The following is an 18,698-nucleotide window of genomic DNA, read 5'->3' as shown; positions in this document are numbered from 1 at the left end:
CCTGTACTCCAGGAACCAGCTCATCATCATCCCCCAAGCCCTTTTTTGGTCCATTCCGCATGTTTTGGTGCAATTACAAGACACACTGTGCCAACTGCCTTCTTATATATTTAGCGACATTAGCTCATTGGTGTGCCTGCCACTGTACACCCCGTTTATGGATGGGTGTATAGCCTAGTATCACTCAGTGACCTGTGACTGTAAAGAATTTTTGAAGGAATCACAAAACACAGAGAGCTAAAAACAAGGTAAAAGTTGCAGAATAATTTTTACTGTATAATAACAATTTAAAATATTAGATGAACTTCTTATTCAAAAATACTTCATTCTCAAATCTGTGGGTTAATGAAGACTAGTAGAATACATAGTTAAGAAACAACCACAGATTAATTCAAGTCATGACTAAGGTCATTCTTCCAACATATGTCGAAGAAAACAGAAGACGGGGTCAGGAGAGTAGATAAGTAAGAGGTGAAAAATGGACAAAAAAAAAAAAGAGGAGCAAAGAACAGTGATACCTTGATCTCAAACCAATTAAAATAATAAATGAAATGATATTTCTATGTTAGACACCTCACCTTGTATTATTAGATCAGTTTTAGTTTTATATTCTTTATCTGTCAAATAACATATGCCAATGATACACGAACACATTAATATGGAATAGTAACAGTATTTCCAAGTGTATGATTTGGGTACTACCAGTTTACTGAGAGCTATAACAAACAACCGAGACCTCTTCTATGTCTTAAACACATCCTGGAAGGGGAAAGCAGTGGGGAACAGGAAGTAACTGCAATGGACACAAACTTCCTAGAGTGTTGAAAATATTCTAAAATTGTATCATGGTGATGGCTGTACAACTCCGTAAGTTTACCAAAACCACTCAAATCTGTACTTTAAATGCATGAATCTTTTTTTTTTTTAAAGATTTTATTTATTTATTTGACAGAGAGAGATCACAAGTAGACAGAGAGGCAGGCAGAGAGAGAGAGAGAGAGAGAGGGAAGCAGGCTCCCCGCTGAGCAGAGAGCCCAATGCGGGACTCGATCCCAGGACCCTGAGATCATGACCTGAGCCGAAGGCAGCGGCTTAAACCACTGAGCCACCCAGGCGCCCCTAAATGCATGAATCTTATGCCATGCAAATAATCTCAGTAAAGCTGGTTGGGCGCTTGGGTGGCTCAGTCGTTAAGCATCTGCCTTCAGCTCAGGTCATGATCCCAGAGTCCTGGGATCGAGGCCCACATCGGGCTCTCTGCTTGGCAGGAAGCCTGCTTCTCTCCCGCTCCCCCAGCTTGTGTTCCCTCTCTCTCTGTGTCTCTGTCAAATAAATAAAATCTTTTTTTTAAAAGCTGTTTAAGTAGGCAAAACAACTCCTATCATAAAATGAAGGTAAGATCCCCAAATCACTACATTTGAAACCACATGTGTGAAAGGTGTAAGTCATTTCATAAAGCCAAAAACATGTATTTTAAATTATGTTAACATATCAGCTGTTCCTGTCTGATGGAACTTAAAGTTCCTTAGTGTATTATAAATATTTTTAATACAAGTAGGTGGGTTTTGTTTTCAAAAGTGTGGGAATTGTATATGTTGGACAAATTCAAACGAAGTAGAGCTAAGTAAGGCATCTGACTTCGTTCATAACCATAATTAATTCTTCATGATAGCATTACAAATACAAACCTAACAGACGTAAAAGCTGTTTTCAACTTAGAGCATTAGTCTAAGTTTGTCAAATACCAAGGATCATAAGAACTTATAAAATATTTCATAATCTTGCAAAAGTAAGTTTAGATAGTCTGTAAATACTTTCTAGGGCTTGATATATTCAAGACTGAAATGCCATAAGTACTATGATACAAATAATTCCATATGATAATACTAAGTATCTAATAGTATCCAATGTGTCTGCATAATACAAAGTACTAGTATTCCATGTTATCTCTCTATTCATATACTTATAATCTACCTATATTCATCTATCTATCCATCTATCTATCTACTTGAGCATGCAAATGGGGACAGGGGAGAGGGGCAGAGGGGCAGAGAGGAGAGAGAATCTTAAGTAGGCTGAATACCCAGCACAGAGCCTGATGTGGGGCTCAAGTTCACAACTCTGAGATCGTGACCTGAGCCGAAATCAAGAGTCAGACATTTAACCAAATGAGCCACCCAGGCACCCCAATATGTATCTTTGTATTTAAAGATGATCCCTTAAACCTATAGTGACAAACCCAAAAAGACTGGGGTAGGTTCTTCAAAATGTCATGGAGAAGTTAGTGGGAGAAGTTAGTGGCCATTTTTATCACCAGTTCCTTCTAAGCATTGTGTCCTTTTCCCCTCTGGCTACCTCTCCTTTTTCCCTTTGGCTATCTTTAAGGCTTTCTTCTTTGGTTCTCAGCAACCTGAGATGCAGCATCTGGGTACTGGTTTTCTTTGTGTTAATGCTGCTTAGGATTTGTTGAGCTTCTTGGATCTATAGGTTTATGTTTTTCAATAAATTTAGAAACTTTTGGTCATTTCTCCTGATAATATTCTACCCCAATAACTCTCTCTACTCTCCTCTGTACCTGCGACTACAAAATGCTAAACTGCAGGATATGGGCCCATTACAGACAATATGGCTTTGTTCATGTTTCTTTGCAATCGGCTTTCTCCCTATGCTTCATTTTGGATCGTTCCCATTGATTCATCTTCAAGTTCTCTGACCTTTTCTTCTATAGCAGGCAATCAGCAGCTAAAGGCATCTGGTACATTTTTCACTTCAGATATTAATTTTTATTAATTTTCTTAAATCCCAACTAAAGTCGCATTCTTCTGCCTTTTCACAAACTTAAGAGTATGCTGGACTCTGTGGATGCTTTGCTACTGAAAATGTGGACTGTCTCACTCTCAAGTGAGTTTTGCTCTGGCAGGCCGCTAACGTACAGGAGGATCAGGCTGATGCCACAGAGACTTGGTTGGCAAGATCTCGAGTCACCCCTACCCTACAGCCAGAACAGGGTGCTCGGCAAATTGAGCCCACTCTGGCCACTCTGAACTCCCAAGATTTCTAAGTATCTGGCAACATCTGGAATTACCGATCAACATACAGTGCCCCAGTGGCCATTTTCTGCCAAGCCCTGTGGTGCATCTATGCAGCTTCATATTTGACCAAAGACCCAAGGGCACTCTTTTCCGACCAATGGTGGCACCTCCTCTGGGCAATTCCCTCTTCTCCACCTCCACCATCCCACCCCACAGATTCCAGCTGCTTCCACATACTCAAACTCTCACCTCTGCTTCCTCTGCTTAGGGAGCCTGCTGCTGTCTGCCTCGATTTCACTTCCCTATGCTACAGTGTGGCAGGTGTCCCCCGAGAGGAAGCTGGGATGAATGAGGGACTAGCTTCATGTGTTCTCTGCTCTCAAGTGAACATGCTGACTGCCTCAGTCCATCCGGCTTTAGAGCTGCTTACAACAGGAGGTAACTGCATCATGGCTAGAACCAAAAGTCCCTCATTCTTACCACTTTTGAAATGGCCTTGAAGTCTATTTTCTTGTTTCATCCTTAAAATAAACATGGGACATGTTTGTGGGAAAAGCACATATTTCTGTGATATTTATAAATCAAGATATAAAATGTTAAAGCACCAGTTTCCCAGCAATAAAGATACTTTATTCGATACACAAATATTCATCAAGCAGCCACTATGGACACGTGGTAATAGAGCAGCAAAAGGAACGCAGAGGATATAGCTGCAACTTGTATTCTTTTCCCTGAGCCATCAACAGAGCACACGGACTGCACCCAAAAAAAGTCTAATGAGTGAGTAGCCAAGAATCCATCATTCAATCCAACAGAAGCATACCTTAAACTCTTAAAAATGACAACAATTTACATTCATGATTTATTTCTTCCTGCAAATACTCCTATTTGCCATGCAAGTAATTTCATTCCTACAGTTATATTTTTCAATTTCCTACGTGTACTTAATTTTTTTCATATTAGTAGGTACTATCTAACCAAGTCACTTCTATTTAGCTATGTCAAATTTGCTTCAGCTAACTCTTAATCGAATTTCCAGTCCTCATCTGGCCAAATCAAATATATTTTCCTAGCACACGGAGAGAAAATATAATAAAATTTCTAAATACCATCTCTGCATCATCATACTGAACAGTAATATCATTTCTCCGATCTTCAACAAATCAAAGTGATACATTTATACCTTACGGTTATTTTCATCTCTCAAAACACACTCTTGACCTGTCATTTACTCCAATATATGCAAGAGATGACTTTAAGAAAACAGCCATAAAACTAAGCTACATATGTTCATAAAATACTGTTTAAGACCATTTTAATACTGATTACCTTAATATACGACTCATGCCAGAGAAGTCAAGTACGTTACGACAGAGAGCCAAATACTATACATCCTCGACTGCAACATATTATGAATCTCCTAATATGAACGCCTGGCAAAAAAAAAGTTGAAACGTCTTTTTGGAAGATGAGGGAAGTTGATGACAACAGCAGCATCACCCTTAAATAGCATCGTGGCTTTCTCACTGTTTATGAGTAAGGGAACATTTTAGGTGCAGATTTTTCATTCCAACCTGTTATTCCACATCAAGATGGCGCCATATCTGTAAAAGGACGTTACCTGCAGAACATCTTGGATCTTCACCCACACGTCCGCCATATCGTACAACTTGACATCGTCCTGCTGAGTCAGCGGGGCCACAACAGTGTCCTGCAGGTACCCCAGGACCACGGAGTGTGCAGTGGCTACAGCATTAAACTTGTCAAACAGCAACTCCAGCAGCTCCAGAAGCAACCTGGTGAAAAGCAGGTAATATTTACATCCACACACGCGCGCCCGCGAAGATGGCTTATGATGGCCTGCACGAAAACCATCAACATTGGAGACAGCACATGGGATTTTCACAGACTGATCTCCAACAGTTGTAGGATCAAAGCAATTCTTGAAGCTAAACCTCAGTTTCCTCTGCTAGACAATGGAGAGGATGCAAGAACAGAAAAGCCAGTGGTCACGTCCCTGAACCAGCAGTAACAGCTCATGCGTCCTTTTTATCATATTTGAACGATCACCCCACGACCACTCTGTATTCACACAGGCAGTTTCTCTGAGAAATTCAGGCAATTTTTCAGACAACAGTTCTGATGTTACACAGAACAGGCTATTTCCCAGCAATAAATTGGGCACTTTGGTAAGGATGCTAATCCTTTTAGTCACGGAAAGCTGTGCCTACCATTCAGATGTATGGCCTGAGTTGCCTGAAAAAAAAATACACACCTGCCAAGCAATCTGACTCTCACCATAGGGAGCAGCTTAGGCATCTACATTATCTCATTTTTCATAGTGAGAGATGCTGGACACATATTATTACATCCATTTTATGTACTCAAGGACACAAAATGAGGTTGCAAGGCAGCTGAGCCTAGAACAAAAGTTGACTTCCGTGTCAGTGCATTTAACCACGTACCTCTTGCTGTAGCTCTAGAATGCAGATGTGCATTCGGAGATAGCTTGAAGCTTTGTGTCAGGAATGCTAAGCAATTCCTCTAACACTGAGCCTTACAGCTTCACTGATCTCCTAGGCTTGGAATTATTTTTTCCTCCTCTGAACTTGTATTTTATCCCACTTGTAAGGAACCTATACGTGGCTCGTGTATGTGACTCAATAAACGTGGGTCACAAGTATTTACACAGAGATGGTTTACCTCCCTCCTTCAGTATTAGTCTTTCAATATGGGAAACTGCTTTACACATCTCCATATACTTAGGAGCATTGAAAACATGATCAGCAAATATTTGCTGAATTGAATGTGTGTACCAAGAATGAGTCCAGAAATTTCTGGAATGTGACCTTTACTGTGTATTGTGGGCTCTCAGTTCAGAGTTCCTAAGCAGACTTACAACGCAACCTGAAAGGTGGAAAAGGAAAGCAAAAGAGCTTATCAGCTATGTCAATTAACAAGATTTTATTACCATAAATAAGAGGTCGTAACTGCAATTTCATCAAAATGTATAGCCTATTATCTATTCCTATGGCTACTTTACTGCCCAATTACTATAATTAATGTGCCAGTGTGACAGCCAATAACTATCTTATGATAAAACCCTAATATCTGTTTGACATTTTAATTTAGATGAGACAGAATCAATAAAAATTTATGTAGTACTCCCAGTTTAGAACACACATAATCCAGAAATTAAACACTGTATTTGTAAATAGGAGCCATTCTACCTTTGGGAATGATGGGATTTTTTTAAAAAATCTTTTAAAGGTCAAATCACATTTATACTGACATATACGTGAAACAATTCTTTCTCATCTGTTACAGGAGAAATTCTCAAACATCAGCAGAGGGTACAGAGGAAGAGGGGTCTAATGTAACAGCCAAAACAGTTAATTCAGTGTAGGGAAATGATCTGTAAAAAACTGATATCTGGCATCACACAGAGTAAAGTCCTGATTAAGTGAAGGCTCTACTTTTCAAATAAAGATTTAAGTTAAGTATGTAAGCCTTATGGTTCCCAAATATCAATCCATAGACCCCAGAGTATTTTTCAGGGATAGACAGGAAAATAAGAAGAACAGGAACATTTATCAACTTTTCACAAAAGTAAATTCATTTGGTATTTTTGGTACTCTCTTGATAGGAAAATCTCATTTTCTATCACGACGGCAATTAACCCTGCCAAATGTCCTTAACGTGACAAAATTAAAAATAACCTTATGCTATACGCTAATGGTTCTTGCCATCCTATTGATCCAGGACATCCAGAAGCCTGGGGCTCACTGGTGTCCAACTGCCCAATGGCATGAAGCTCCAGGTACAGGCCTGCAAACCAGCAATGAAACAGAAAACACTGGAAAAGAGGTGGCTCCTCTGAATGCAGGGGTGCTGCTATCTGATCATCTCCAGGGCCACCAAGCTCCATGACTGCACGCCCTGACAGCCACTCAAGGACAATGGCAGTTGAGCAAGCCAGGGCAGTGCTCTATTTAGAAAAGAGACAGAGCAGGGAATTGGGGTTTAGGATGAGATTCGTGGTAACTATTGACATCATGGAAATAACAATCCTTCGATAAAATGCTGACACACTGCCAGCTTCCCTCAATCCTGAACAATCTAGACCAAGACAGACTTGTTGTCGTAGGACCATCATAGCCCTAACAGAAGCCACACAGGAAAGAAAGGAGAAGAGACAGGCCAGAAGTGAAGGGAGTCTGGTTGCAGCTCTACCTACATTTGAAACATCGACCCATTTCAAAGACAGAGACACTCTCCTCTGCCTTACCACAGCACAAGCATGGCAATATTAATAAAAGCCACAGTTCTTACATCAAAATTAAAGACTTCAACACTGCAAATGATACCATCAAGAAAGTGAAAAGACATCCCACGAAATGGGTGAAAATATTTAAAAATCATTCATCTGACAAAGGATTTATATCTAGCCAATCTAAAGATTTCTTACAACTCACAATAAAAAGAAGAATAACCAAATTTTAAGATAGATAAAGGTTTTGAAAATATTTCTCCAAAGAAGATATATGAATAACCAAAAGGCAAACAAAAGACATACAACACCAGAGAAATTCAAGTCAGAATCACAAGATACCATCGCCCATCAGGATAGCTATATTCAAATAGGCAAGCGATAAAAAGTCCTGTGGAGGTCATAGAGAGAAACCGAACTCTCAATACAATACTGGTGGGAATGTAAAATGGTAGAGCCGCTCTGGAAACGGGTTTGGCAATTCTTCAAAACATGAAACAAAAGGTTACCATATATGAACCCAGGAATTCCATTCCTAGGTATATCCCCAAGAGAAATGAAAACATACGTGTACACAGAAACTTCTACACAGATGCTCATGCCAGCATTATTCCTAAAGTAAAATATTACAATAGTAAAGTTGTAAAAATGGAAATAATCCACATGTCCATCACCTCATCAATGGACAAACAAAATGTTCTATACTCGTACAAAGATTATTATTGGTTATCAAAGGGAATGAAGTGCTGGACATGCTATAAGAAGGGTGAATCTTGAAAATGTGATAGGTAAGAAAAGTCACAGAAGACTACATATTTCATGATTCTATTTATACAAAATACCCAGAATACACAGATTTTATACACACACACACACACACACACACACACACATATGTGTGTATGTTATATATATATTTTACATATATATATGTAAAATATATGCATAGTTACTTAAATGGGTGGGAATTGACTACTAATGCATATGGGGTTTATTTTTTTAGGGCCAGGGGGACAAAAATGTTCTGGAACCAGACAGAGGTGCTGACTGCACAACCCTGTGGATACACTAAAAACCACTGAACTGTACACTTTCAATGGATGAACTGTGTAGCATCTGAATTTTATCTCAATATGTCTATTTTAAAAAGAAACCCATCAGCTATGGCACTGAGTGAGGACAGCAGGGCCCACACCGCCTCTGTAGTGAGAACATATAAAATAGTGAAAAAGGAAACTGATGTCTCAAAAAGTGAAGTATTATGAAAGTGGACTCCTTTGGAGTCTTACTATTAGAGGACATGAGATTTTGTCTTTTGGCTGACTTGGTTTTGGTTTGTTCTTCCCAGTACTGTAAGTAACCTGTTAGAAATCAAGATTCATGGGCTTTCCCAGCATCAATAATTCCTCTATTCTTTATGAAGAAAAAAAAAAAAAAAAACCTCAATTTCTCCAAGTGTTCCCATCTATAAAAACAAAGTATTTATTAATACCTGTTTAGGGTTCTCACTGAACTGTTGGAAAGAGCACAGCAGAAAAAAGACAGAACCAGGTAGAGGGAAGAGAGTTCAGGCGCCCTCTGTCTGGGTTTCTGGCTTAAGCAACTCTGAAGATGATGGTTATCTTTACTGAGAGTGAGTGAATTCAAGTGAAGACAGAAATTTGGAAAGAGGGTTCCTGGGTTTATATCTGGTTACGTTTAAGGTGTTATTTATTTAAGCACTTGGATATGCAAATCTGGAGCTCAGAGGAGAGACTGACACTGGAAATTTTTAAGAATGATAAATATTTGAGAGGAAGCGATCACTCAGGATAATATGCAGAGTAAGTAAAGCAAGCAAAGTTCACAGCCAACACTTTCCAAAACAGCAGCATTGGAAAGATGGTTAGGAAGTAGCTAGGAGGGAAGAATGAAGCCCGGAAAGGAAATTGTAGAAGACAAAGGAGAAGAGAATATCCACAGTCAAGGCTACACTGAGGTCAGAGAAGGTAAAGACAGAGAATCATACAACTCACAGGTCCCAGTGACCTTGGCAAGAGGACTGCAGAGGAGGACTGGAAGCTGAGCCCTCCCCAGTGGGATGAGGAGTGAATGGCTAATAAGGAAAGAGAAACCGAAGTCAAAACACACACTTCACAAAGGCACAATATCCCTTACCAACATATGCACTCCTTAAAAAACAAAAAGTAAGGGGTGCCTGGGTGGCTCAGTGGACTAAGCCTCTGCCTTCAGCTCAGGTCATGATCTCAGGGTCCTGGGATCGAGCCCCACATCAGGCTCTCCACTCAGCGGGGAGCCTGCTTCCCCCTTTCTCTCTGCCTAGTCGTGATCTCTCTCTCTCTCTCTCTACATCAAACAAATAAAATCTTTAAAAAAAAAACCAAAAACAAAAACAAAAAGTAAGATGACTCTCTCCTGAAGCATCCAAGAGTAAGAGAGATCAGGAATCACTCACATCAACAGGACATAAATCCACACTGGTCTGGCCCAATTTAGAGCCACCAGAAATCAAGAGAAACAAGATGAATATTCATAGACACTTGCCAACTACCCACACGAGACTAGAGTGGGAAAACAAGTGACTGTCTTCGGCTGTAGACATACTCAGGGTCACCCAAACACACAAAGCCCTGCTCAAGTTATTCCCCACTCCCACCACAAAATTTAAATAAATAAAAGAAATAAACCATTCCATTGTGGTTAACTCGGTCACTTAAATCATTTTAGGCTCAAGGTTTCACCACTGATCTAAAGACAAATGAGCAGACAGTATTTATAAAGTACCAGTGACTCCTTAAACGGACCTTAACAAAAGCCTCCCATACAAAGAAGCCTAAGAACCTCCAAGATTAAAATTTCAATTAATTGCCATTCTACCCCTCAGAAAAAAAGAGCACCCACTGTCTCTCTCACATGCACCACAGCAGTCATATCTAGAGGCACAAAAGAGTGTGCATTAAACAGCAATACAGCATCACAGGTGGCACAGTGACATGGTAATCCTGGGATGACCAGATAGTACAAATGCCACTGAGAACCACAGACCTGAAGCCAGCTCCCTGCTGCATATCCATGGGACCTTCACAACATCATGAGGGTATTCCAAATCACAGGTTCCTCAAACACAAACTTCTTTAATCACAGTTTCCTAATTACAGACACTGAGAAATAGATGCAAAAAAATGTATGTAAAGTCCCAAAAGCTTCTGCACAGCAAAGGAAACAGTCAACAAAACAAAGAGGCAACTCATGGAATGGGAGAAGATATTTGCCAATGATACTATAGACAAAGGGCTGATACCCAAGATCTATGAAGAACTCCTCAAACTCAACACCCAAAAAACAGATAATCATGTCAAGAAATGGGCAGAAGACGTGAACAGACACTTCTCCAAAGACATACAAATGGCTAACAGACACATGAAAAAATGTTCATCGTCACTAGACGTCAGGGAAATTCCAATCAAAACCACACCTTATACCAGTTAGAATGGCCAAAATCAACAGGACAGGAAACGACATGTGTTGGAGAGGATGTGGAGAAAGGGGAACCCTCTTCACTGCTGGTAGGAATGCAAGTTGGTGCAGCCACTTTGGAAAACATTGTGGAGGTTTCTTAAGAAATTAAAAATAGAGCTTCTCTATGACCCTGCAATTGCACTGCTGGGTATTTATCCCAAAGATACAGATGTAGTGAAAAGAAGGGCCATCTGTACCCCCATATTCATAGCAGCAATGGCCACGGTCGCCAAACTGTGGAAAGAAACAAGATGCCCTTCAACGGATGAATGGATAAGGAAGATATGGTCCATATATACAATGGAGTATTATGCCTCCATCAGAAAGGATGAATACCCAACTTTTTTTTATCATCATGGATGGGACTGGAGGAGATTATGCTGAGTGAAATAAGTCAAGCAGAGAGAGTCAATTATCATATGGTTTCACCTACTTGTGGAGCATAAGGAATAACATGGAAGACACTGGGAGATGGACAGGAGAAGTGAGCTGGGGGAAATCAGAGGAGGAGACAAACCAAGAGACTGTGGACTCTGAGAAACAAAGTGAGGGTTTTGGAAGGGAGAAGGATGAGGGGATGGATGAGCCTGGTGGTGGGTATTAGGGAGGGCACATATTGCATCCAACACTGGGTGTGGTGCATAAAACAATGAATCTTGGAACACTTAAAAAAATAAAATTAAGATGTTTAAAAAAAAATGTTTGTAAAAGTAAACTGAAAAAGCAAACCTGAAACAACAGCAAGTTGTTTTTGTACCTTTAACAGATACCATCTGAAAGGGGAGACGGGGAGAGACACAGGAGACTTGCTCCAGATGTCTGCATGGCCCAGGTGCACCTCTGTCCCCCTGTCAGCTCCGTCAGAAAGATACAGCAGCATCATTCCAGGAAAACCCCTGCTTCAGTTTACTTGGATCTGGGGTCTGTCACTGATAACCGAAGGAGGCCTAACTCACAGGGTAAGAGCCAATTCCTTCATTCCTCTGCGACTCTATATGCCCTCCAAAAATAGACGGTCACAATGGACACAGGGTAGTGACAAAACAGTGACATGCATGGCCTCCTGCAATAGAAAATAAGGGCATAAGCCTTAGTTTACGTCTCCTTGTAACCATATGTCTCCTCCAACACAAGGCCCAATGCCCAGAATGAGGTAACAGTCAAATGTTGTGGGTACCTGTGTCCATGAGTAGGCTGGCAGCAATATTAGAAGTCTAGAATTGGAGACACTGACCTGACACTGACAAAGACCACTGTGCCAAACATAGCCACACTGATTACATGCCAGGCACTGTGGAAATGCTTTACTTGGATCATCTCATTGAAACCTTTGGCCAACCCTATAGGGAAGGTACTGCTTTTATCCCCATTTTACAGACAATGAAACTGTAACACAGATAAGGTTTAAACAAAGGCCTCAGTTTTAGAGGCTGTTCCTTTTAGGGGTATTAGGAAAAAAGGAAGCTGTTTTTAAGAAGAGGCCACGGGTGCCTGGGTGGCTCCACTGGCTAAGGCTTCAACTCATGATTTTGGCTCCGGTCGTGATCTCCAGGTCGGGAGATGGAGCCCCGCGCTGAGCTCCTCACTTAGCAGGAAGTCTGCTTCAGATCTTCTCTCTCCCCCTCCCTCCACACACACTCTCTCGCTCTCTCTCTAATAAATAGATCTTGGAAGGAAGAGAGGAAGGGAGGGATGGAGGGAGGGAGGGAGGAAAGGAGAAGGGGAGGGAAGGAGGGAGGGAGGGAGGGAGGCCGAAGCGGTATCAGTACTGTACAATGCCAGGGAAACCAAGGCTGGAAAAAATGTCAATAGAACTGTCTATACTGACTCTACCTTTTCACCATAAACTAGTTTTTACCCCTGATATTCTACTAAAACAACTCTTGCAAAAGTCTCCAACATCATTTTGCTCCATCTAATAGACACTCTCCAGCCCTTATTTAAGTAAGTGCAGCACTTGTTTCTACTGACCACTCTCGCTCCTTCTTGAGACACTGCCTCCCCCTGGTCCACAAGCCAACGCTCTTCTGCTTTCCTTCCACCTCTCTGCTGGCTCCTTCTCAGAAGCTCTTCCTCAGCCTGTTCCCAGAGTCCTGTGAACACTTCCCAATCCTCACACTTTCTCTGGGTGACTAACAACAAGGTGAGAAAATACGCTACATATTATAACCTCCTGGTTTCAGAAGCCCATAATAAAAAAAAATATTTCACATTTAACTACCCTCTCAAAAGGATAACCTTACCAATCTTAACGTGAGAATCAAAGGTATAGTTCAAGCTGAAAGACACATGCACTCAGAGCTAACTCTAATAATACTGTAATAAAATCTGTTTTGTATTAAAAAAAAAAAAAACAAAAACCCCACAGAAGTGTGGGACTGAAGGAGATATCTGTTCTTTAAACATACATCCAATTACCTGGCAGATTTTAGAAACAGCCCTCTTAAAAGTAAAATGTTACTTTTTTTTCCCAGACCCTCTACTAACTTCCCACTTGCAGCTACCCCTGTCTGCCTCGTCTTCAAGAAACATAAGAAAATGTTAACGAACCGTTATAAGGAGACAAGGAGTGTCTATGGTATAAAGCTGTATCATCAAGCTGTGAAAAGTGTTCAATATTTAAGGTGAGATACGACTATCTGAATCTAAATTTAACATCCAGGGAACCTTGAATTAGTCACTTGGCTGGAAAACCCATGTTTGCAGCCAAGGAGCTGCCTTACTTGGTCACGAAGCAAAGACACACACACACAAGGTAGAAAATCGGTTCCGTTCTACTACTTCTTACCGCTGAGACTTTAAAATCAGGGTTCTGCATCTTCCCACTGATAGACAAAGGCAAAAACTACAGACTATTTATTTCCCTACCACTATGCTCTAAGACATAAGAAAACACTGACCTTTGGGTCTTCTGTGAAAAATTGAAGGAAACTGATCATCAATTATTTCCTATCAAAATGGTCTTATGCCCACACATCTCTATCTCACATATTCAGTTTCCTAATAAGCTTGGCTGAGCTAGTAGTTTTCATTTCAAAACAGGACAGGAGCCTACTTAATCTTCAGGGTTGTCTAATATCTACTTTTAAAGGGGTAGAGATAAGTTTTGCCACTTATTAATAACAATCTTCATGTAAAAAGAAGTTACTATTTGAGAAGTGCTGACTAATTCTCCATCTGCACGATGAAAAGAACAGGAAAAAACTATTAGCAATGTAGAAAGAAACAGAGCAAAAATTAAAAGCACACTGCATGGGGCCCTGGCGCTGGGAGCTTTCTTCCTGTGTCACTTCCCCACTGGTAAGTCAGCCTCTCATGCCCAGTGCCTGAATTCTGGGTCGATGACCCCAGTGAATTAATTCTAACATATGGCAAACTAGTGACTAAAATTAGAAAACAAACCCAGGCTTTCTTCCTTTTAATTAAAGAATTAGCATCATTCTTCACAAAGCCTTTCCAAGATAACCTCTTCAACAGAAGGTGCTGGGAATCCTGGAAGCCACAGGGAGAAGAGAGAAGCTGGATCCTGATCTCACACATACACAGAAGTCAACTCTAAGTGGGGTAAGGACTCAACCATAGACCTGAAACCACAAAATTCTTAGAAGAAAACAGAGGTAGGATCCTTGACATTGGCCTTGGCAATGATTTTTTGGATTTGACCCCAAAAGCAAAAGCAGCAAATGTAAAAACAGACAAGCGGGACCACGTCAAATTAAAAAACTTCAGCACAGCAAAGGAAACCACCAACAAAATGAGAAGCAACCCACAGAGTGGAACAATATATTTGCAAATGATAGGGGCATCTGGGTGGCTCAGTCAGTTAGGCGTCTGACTTGGGCTCAGAAAAGGATCTTGGGGTCCTGGGATCGAGCCCCAAGTTGGGAATCCCCACTCCGCAGGGAGTCTGCTTCTCCCACTCCCTCTGCCTCTCTACCTGCTTGTACACGCGGGCACGCGCTCTCTCTCTCTCTCTCAAGCGAATAAAATCTTTAAGAAATACATTTGCAAATGATATATCTGATAAAGAGTTAATATGTATAATCTATAAAGCGTTTATACAACTCAGTAACCACAACAAAAAGGTATATACACACAATCCTATTTAAAAATAGGCAAAGAGGGCGCCTGGGTGGCTCAGTGGGTTAAGCCACTGCCTTCGGCTCAGGTCATGATCTCGGGGTCCTGGGATCGAGTCCCGCATCAGGTTCTCTGCTCGGCAGAGATCCTGCTTCCCTCTCTCTCTCTCTCTCTCTCTCTCTGCCTGCCTCTCCATCTACTTGTGATCTCTCTCTGTCAAATAAATAAATAAAAAATCTTAAAAAAAAAAAAAAAAATAGGCAAAGAACTAAGTAAGACATTTTTCCAAGGAAGATATACAAAAAACCAAAAGGTACGTAAAATGGTGCTTAGCATCACTCATCATCAGGAAAATGCAAATCAAAACCAAAATGAGACACCACCTCACACCTGGCAGAATGCCTATCATCAAATGATAACAAAGGAACAAATATTGGCAAGGACGTGGAGAAGAGGGAATCCTTGTGCCCTGTTGGTTGGCAATATCAACTGGTGGCGCCCCTACTAAAAATAGTATGGGGGTTCTGCAACAAATTAAAAATGCAACTGCCCTATGATCCAGCAATCCCATATCTGGGGATTGAAAGGAAATGACAGGGAATGAAAACAGGATCTCAAAAAGACGTCTGAGTTCTCATGTTTGTTTCAGCATTGCTCACAAGAGCTAAAATTGGAAAACAACATAAGTGTCCATCAACGGACAAGCGGATAAAGAAGATGTGGTATGCATGTGTGTGTATACATGCATATACATACACACCTATATACATACATACAATGAAATATGATTTGGCCAGAAGAAAGGGGGACATCCTGTCATTTGTGACAAGATGGATGAAATCTGAGGGTATCAGGATAAGGCAAATAAGTCTAGCAAATACTATGTGTTTTCACATATGAGGAAACTAAAAAAAAAAAAAAAAAAAGCCAAACTCAAAGAAACAGATTAGAATGATGGTTGCCAGGGGTTGGGGGTAGAGAAAATGGGGAGCTGGTCAAATAGTACAAACTTGCGGCTGTAATTGTGTAAGTTCTGGGTAGCTAACGTATAGCATGGTGACTAGAGTTAATACCATATTATGGACTTGAAAGTTGCTAAGAGTAGATCGTAAGTTCTCACTGTAAAGAAATGGGAATTAACTGATGTGATGCAGTTGTTAGATAATGCTATGCCAGCAATCATTTTTGCAATATGTAAAACATATTGAACATGTGTCCAAGCAACATGTTCTACACCTTAAATTTATGCAATGTTGTGAATCAAGTATAATACCTCACTGAAGCTGGGAGGGGGCGGAATTCCTCTCCCTCATGCCAAAATAATGTATCATCATAGCGGAACATTAGAAAAAGTATCCATAAATCTACTGCTCAGAGATAACTAAAGATGTTAGATGCATATTTTTAGTACAAGAATGTGCCAGGTCCCTAGGGGGGAATGGCTTAGGTATCTAAGTCATCAGTTTAATTCTCAGGTGAGCTAATTAAGATCCATTTACTCTGTGGCTGCTGATCACACTTTTTAACATGTCCAGCTATCTCTGAGAGGCCTGTCATCGATCACAACTGGGGGTGTGGGTGGAAGAATGGATGTGTCAGTGCAGATACGGCCTTTCTCCTGTGGAAAAACAAAAGCAGGCCCAGGAAAAGAACTGGGAGTGTCAATTTCATAGAAGACAGAAGGCAAACTCCCTGACAGAAAGAGACTACTTCTACTCTTAATTCTGCCACCATCAAGCTTTGTGAACTGTCAAATTATTTTGGCTTTCACATTTCCCTGTGTAAATCTGGGATTAATAACCCCCTACCGCTGATGAGGCCAGTGGTGAGGGCCGCTAAGCTCAGGTATCAGATGACAAAAGCATAAATACTACAAAAGCAGAAAACTCTGTGATGTCTGAGATGTTGTAAAGAGTGTTCTCAAGCTCTGACAAGCACGTGAATTGCCTAAGGCATAGACTCCTGCGGGCCCTGCCCCCAGACACTCCACTTCAATCGCCCTCCACCTCCACCTTCCAAATGGCATTGGTGCTGCTCTTTAGACCCCACTCCTGGTGCAGAGATTTTTTTTTTAATTCACTTCCTCTTATTAAAAAATTGTCTTCTTAGCATCTTTTTCTTATTCATTAACATTCTTGGGCAATTCAGTATGTGTCCAGCCCTAGGTCAGGCTGCAAAAACACAAAGTTAAGTCCCCACTTACGAACTCATAGTCCAGTCTGATTAGAGACGATGGTAATGAAATGGGCCAGGAGTCAGAAGAGCCTCTAAGGTACGAAATACAGCCTAAGAGACTCAAGACGATGCTTTAATCCCATCTGACATGACCGTAAACATCAGCAAGGGAAAGCTGTCACTTGACACAAGGGTTTTATTTGTGTTATTGCAATGGAAGACCTCATGTCAGTTTGAATGTGGAATACCTCTTCATTTAACACCAACAAGTGTACAGAAAATAGGACCTAAGGTAGCTCCCACCACCTGCAGATAGAGTAGGGGGCCCAGACGCAGCAGGAAGGCTGACACCTAAACATGATCAATAAAGCATGAAATAGATTTTATCCGCCAGTCCTTTAACTCATATGATCTCTAATTTGAACCTGTAACACCATGGAAAACAAGAGAATTCAAAGGCAGGTTTTGTTGGTGGTGGTTGTTTGCTTTTTTTTTTTTACCCTGACAGATATAAATATTTAAGCAATCCCATATTAAGACCCGTCCCATTTAGCCAAACACCCTTGCTCTGAAGAACATCACCCAAGAACAATACACAATCGGAAAGATAGCTGTCCAACTTCATGCTTACAAGAGAGTGAAGAACATTACTCACATTACTAATGAACTGATATTTTACAAAGCTATGACCAATTTATTTATTAAGTCTTCCTAGAACATACATAGATTTGGAACCAGTATTACCTTCCATGGTAATAAATTTTATGTTTTAGTTAACAATTGGTATATTAAGTCCCACATGTAAAGAATTAACTCCTTTCATTTGTTCTAAAAATACTGCAGTAAAGCTGCAGGGGATATGCTCTAGTTGAAGAATAGTGGAATTTCCTCTATGTCGTTGGTTCATCCTATTCATACCCTTCAGTATTTAACAGTTGAGTATATTTAAAGCATGTTCTCACTGATATATGTAATCAAAAGTAGAGATTTAATCAAATGATATCATAATCACTGAAGTTAAATTTACTTGCTTCCCGCTTGCTTTGATTCGAATTAACGACTCCTCTAAATTACATCAAGGCCCTCCTGATTCCGAGCATGTCCAGGTGCTACATGCAGTGGCTGGGAATGGCTACACAAAGCCACAAGGACAAATGCTTGACCTTGCTTCAAAGCTGCTCCTAAATGACTTTTCTGTCCAATAAAATGACCAATCCCACAAAATCCTACATTTCAGAGACTTAGGAGAAGAGTAACTAATAGAAAAAGAAAAAAAATGGAAGGAAATGCTACTTATTTGAAAAAGACTCATATGCCTGACTCCAGCCACAGGTCTAAAAAAAATCCATGACCAAGTGTGTCACAGTGGTATGACCACAGACCATAAACAAAGTCAAAAGAGAAGAATTGAGGGGAAATTATGAAATAAATCCCAAACAACTAATTTTCATAACAGAGAGTTCTCACAAATCAATTAAAAAAAAACAAACAGAAAAGTAGACAGTTCGCTGAAAAGGAAATAAACATTTAAACTCTGTATTATTGAAAATTTCACATTTCAAAAACGAAGAAGAAGAGCATAATAAACTAATATACTTATTGAAAAGTTCTCCGATTAATGC

At 40.4% G+C, this 18,698-nt stretch overlaps 1 protein-coding gene across 9 annotated transcripts in view; it reads right to left on the bottom strand.

Annotated features, from left to right (window-relative positions):
- The window catches only part of EXOC4 (exocyst complex component 4), a 755,957-nt gene that overhangs the window by 616,812 nt on the left and 120,447 nt on the right, over nt 1-18,698 (bottom strand). For all 9 annotated transcript variants that reach the window (XM_047694109.1, XM_047694108.1, XM_047694110.1 and 6 more), the window contains exon 7: nt 4,654-4,828. In XM_047694109.1, the coding sequence (XP_047550065.1) occupies nt 4,654-4,828 (175 nt within the window). The remainder of the gene's footprint in view (nt 1-4,653; nt 4,829-18,698) is intronic.

This window comes from Lutra lutra, chromosome 11 (genome assembly GCF_902655055.1).
Source record: "Lutra lutra chromosome 11, mLutLut1.2, whole genome shotgun sequence".
Taxonomy (NCBI): domain Eukaryota; kingdom Metazoa; phylum Chordata; class Mammalia; order Carnivora; family Mustelidae; genus Lutra; species Lutra lutra.
Note: the sequence above shows the minus strand (reverse complement) of the source record. Positions and strands in the feature narration are given on the sequence as shown.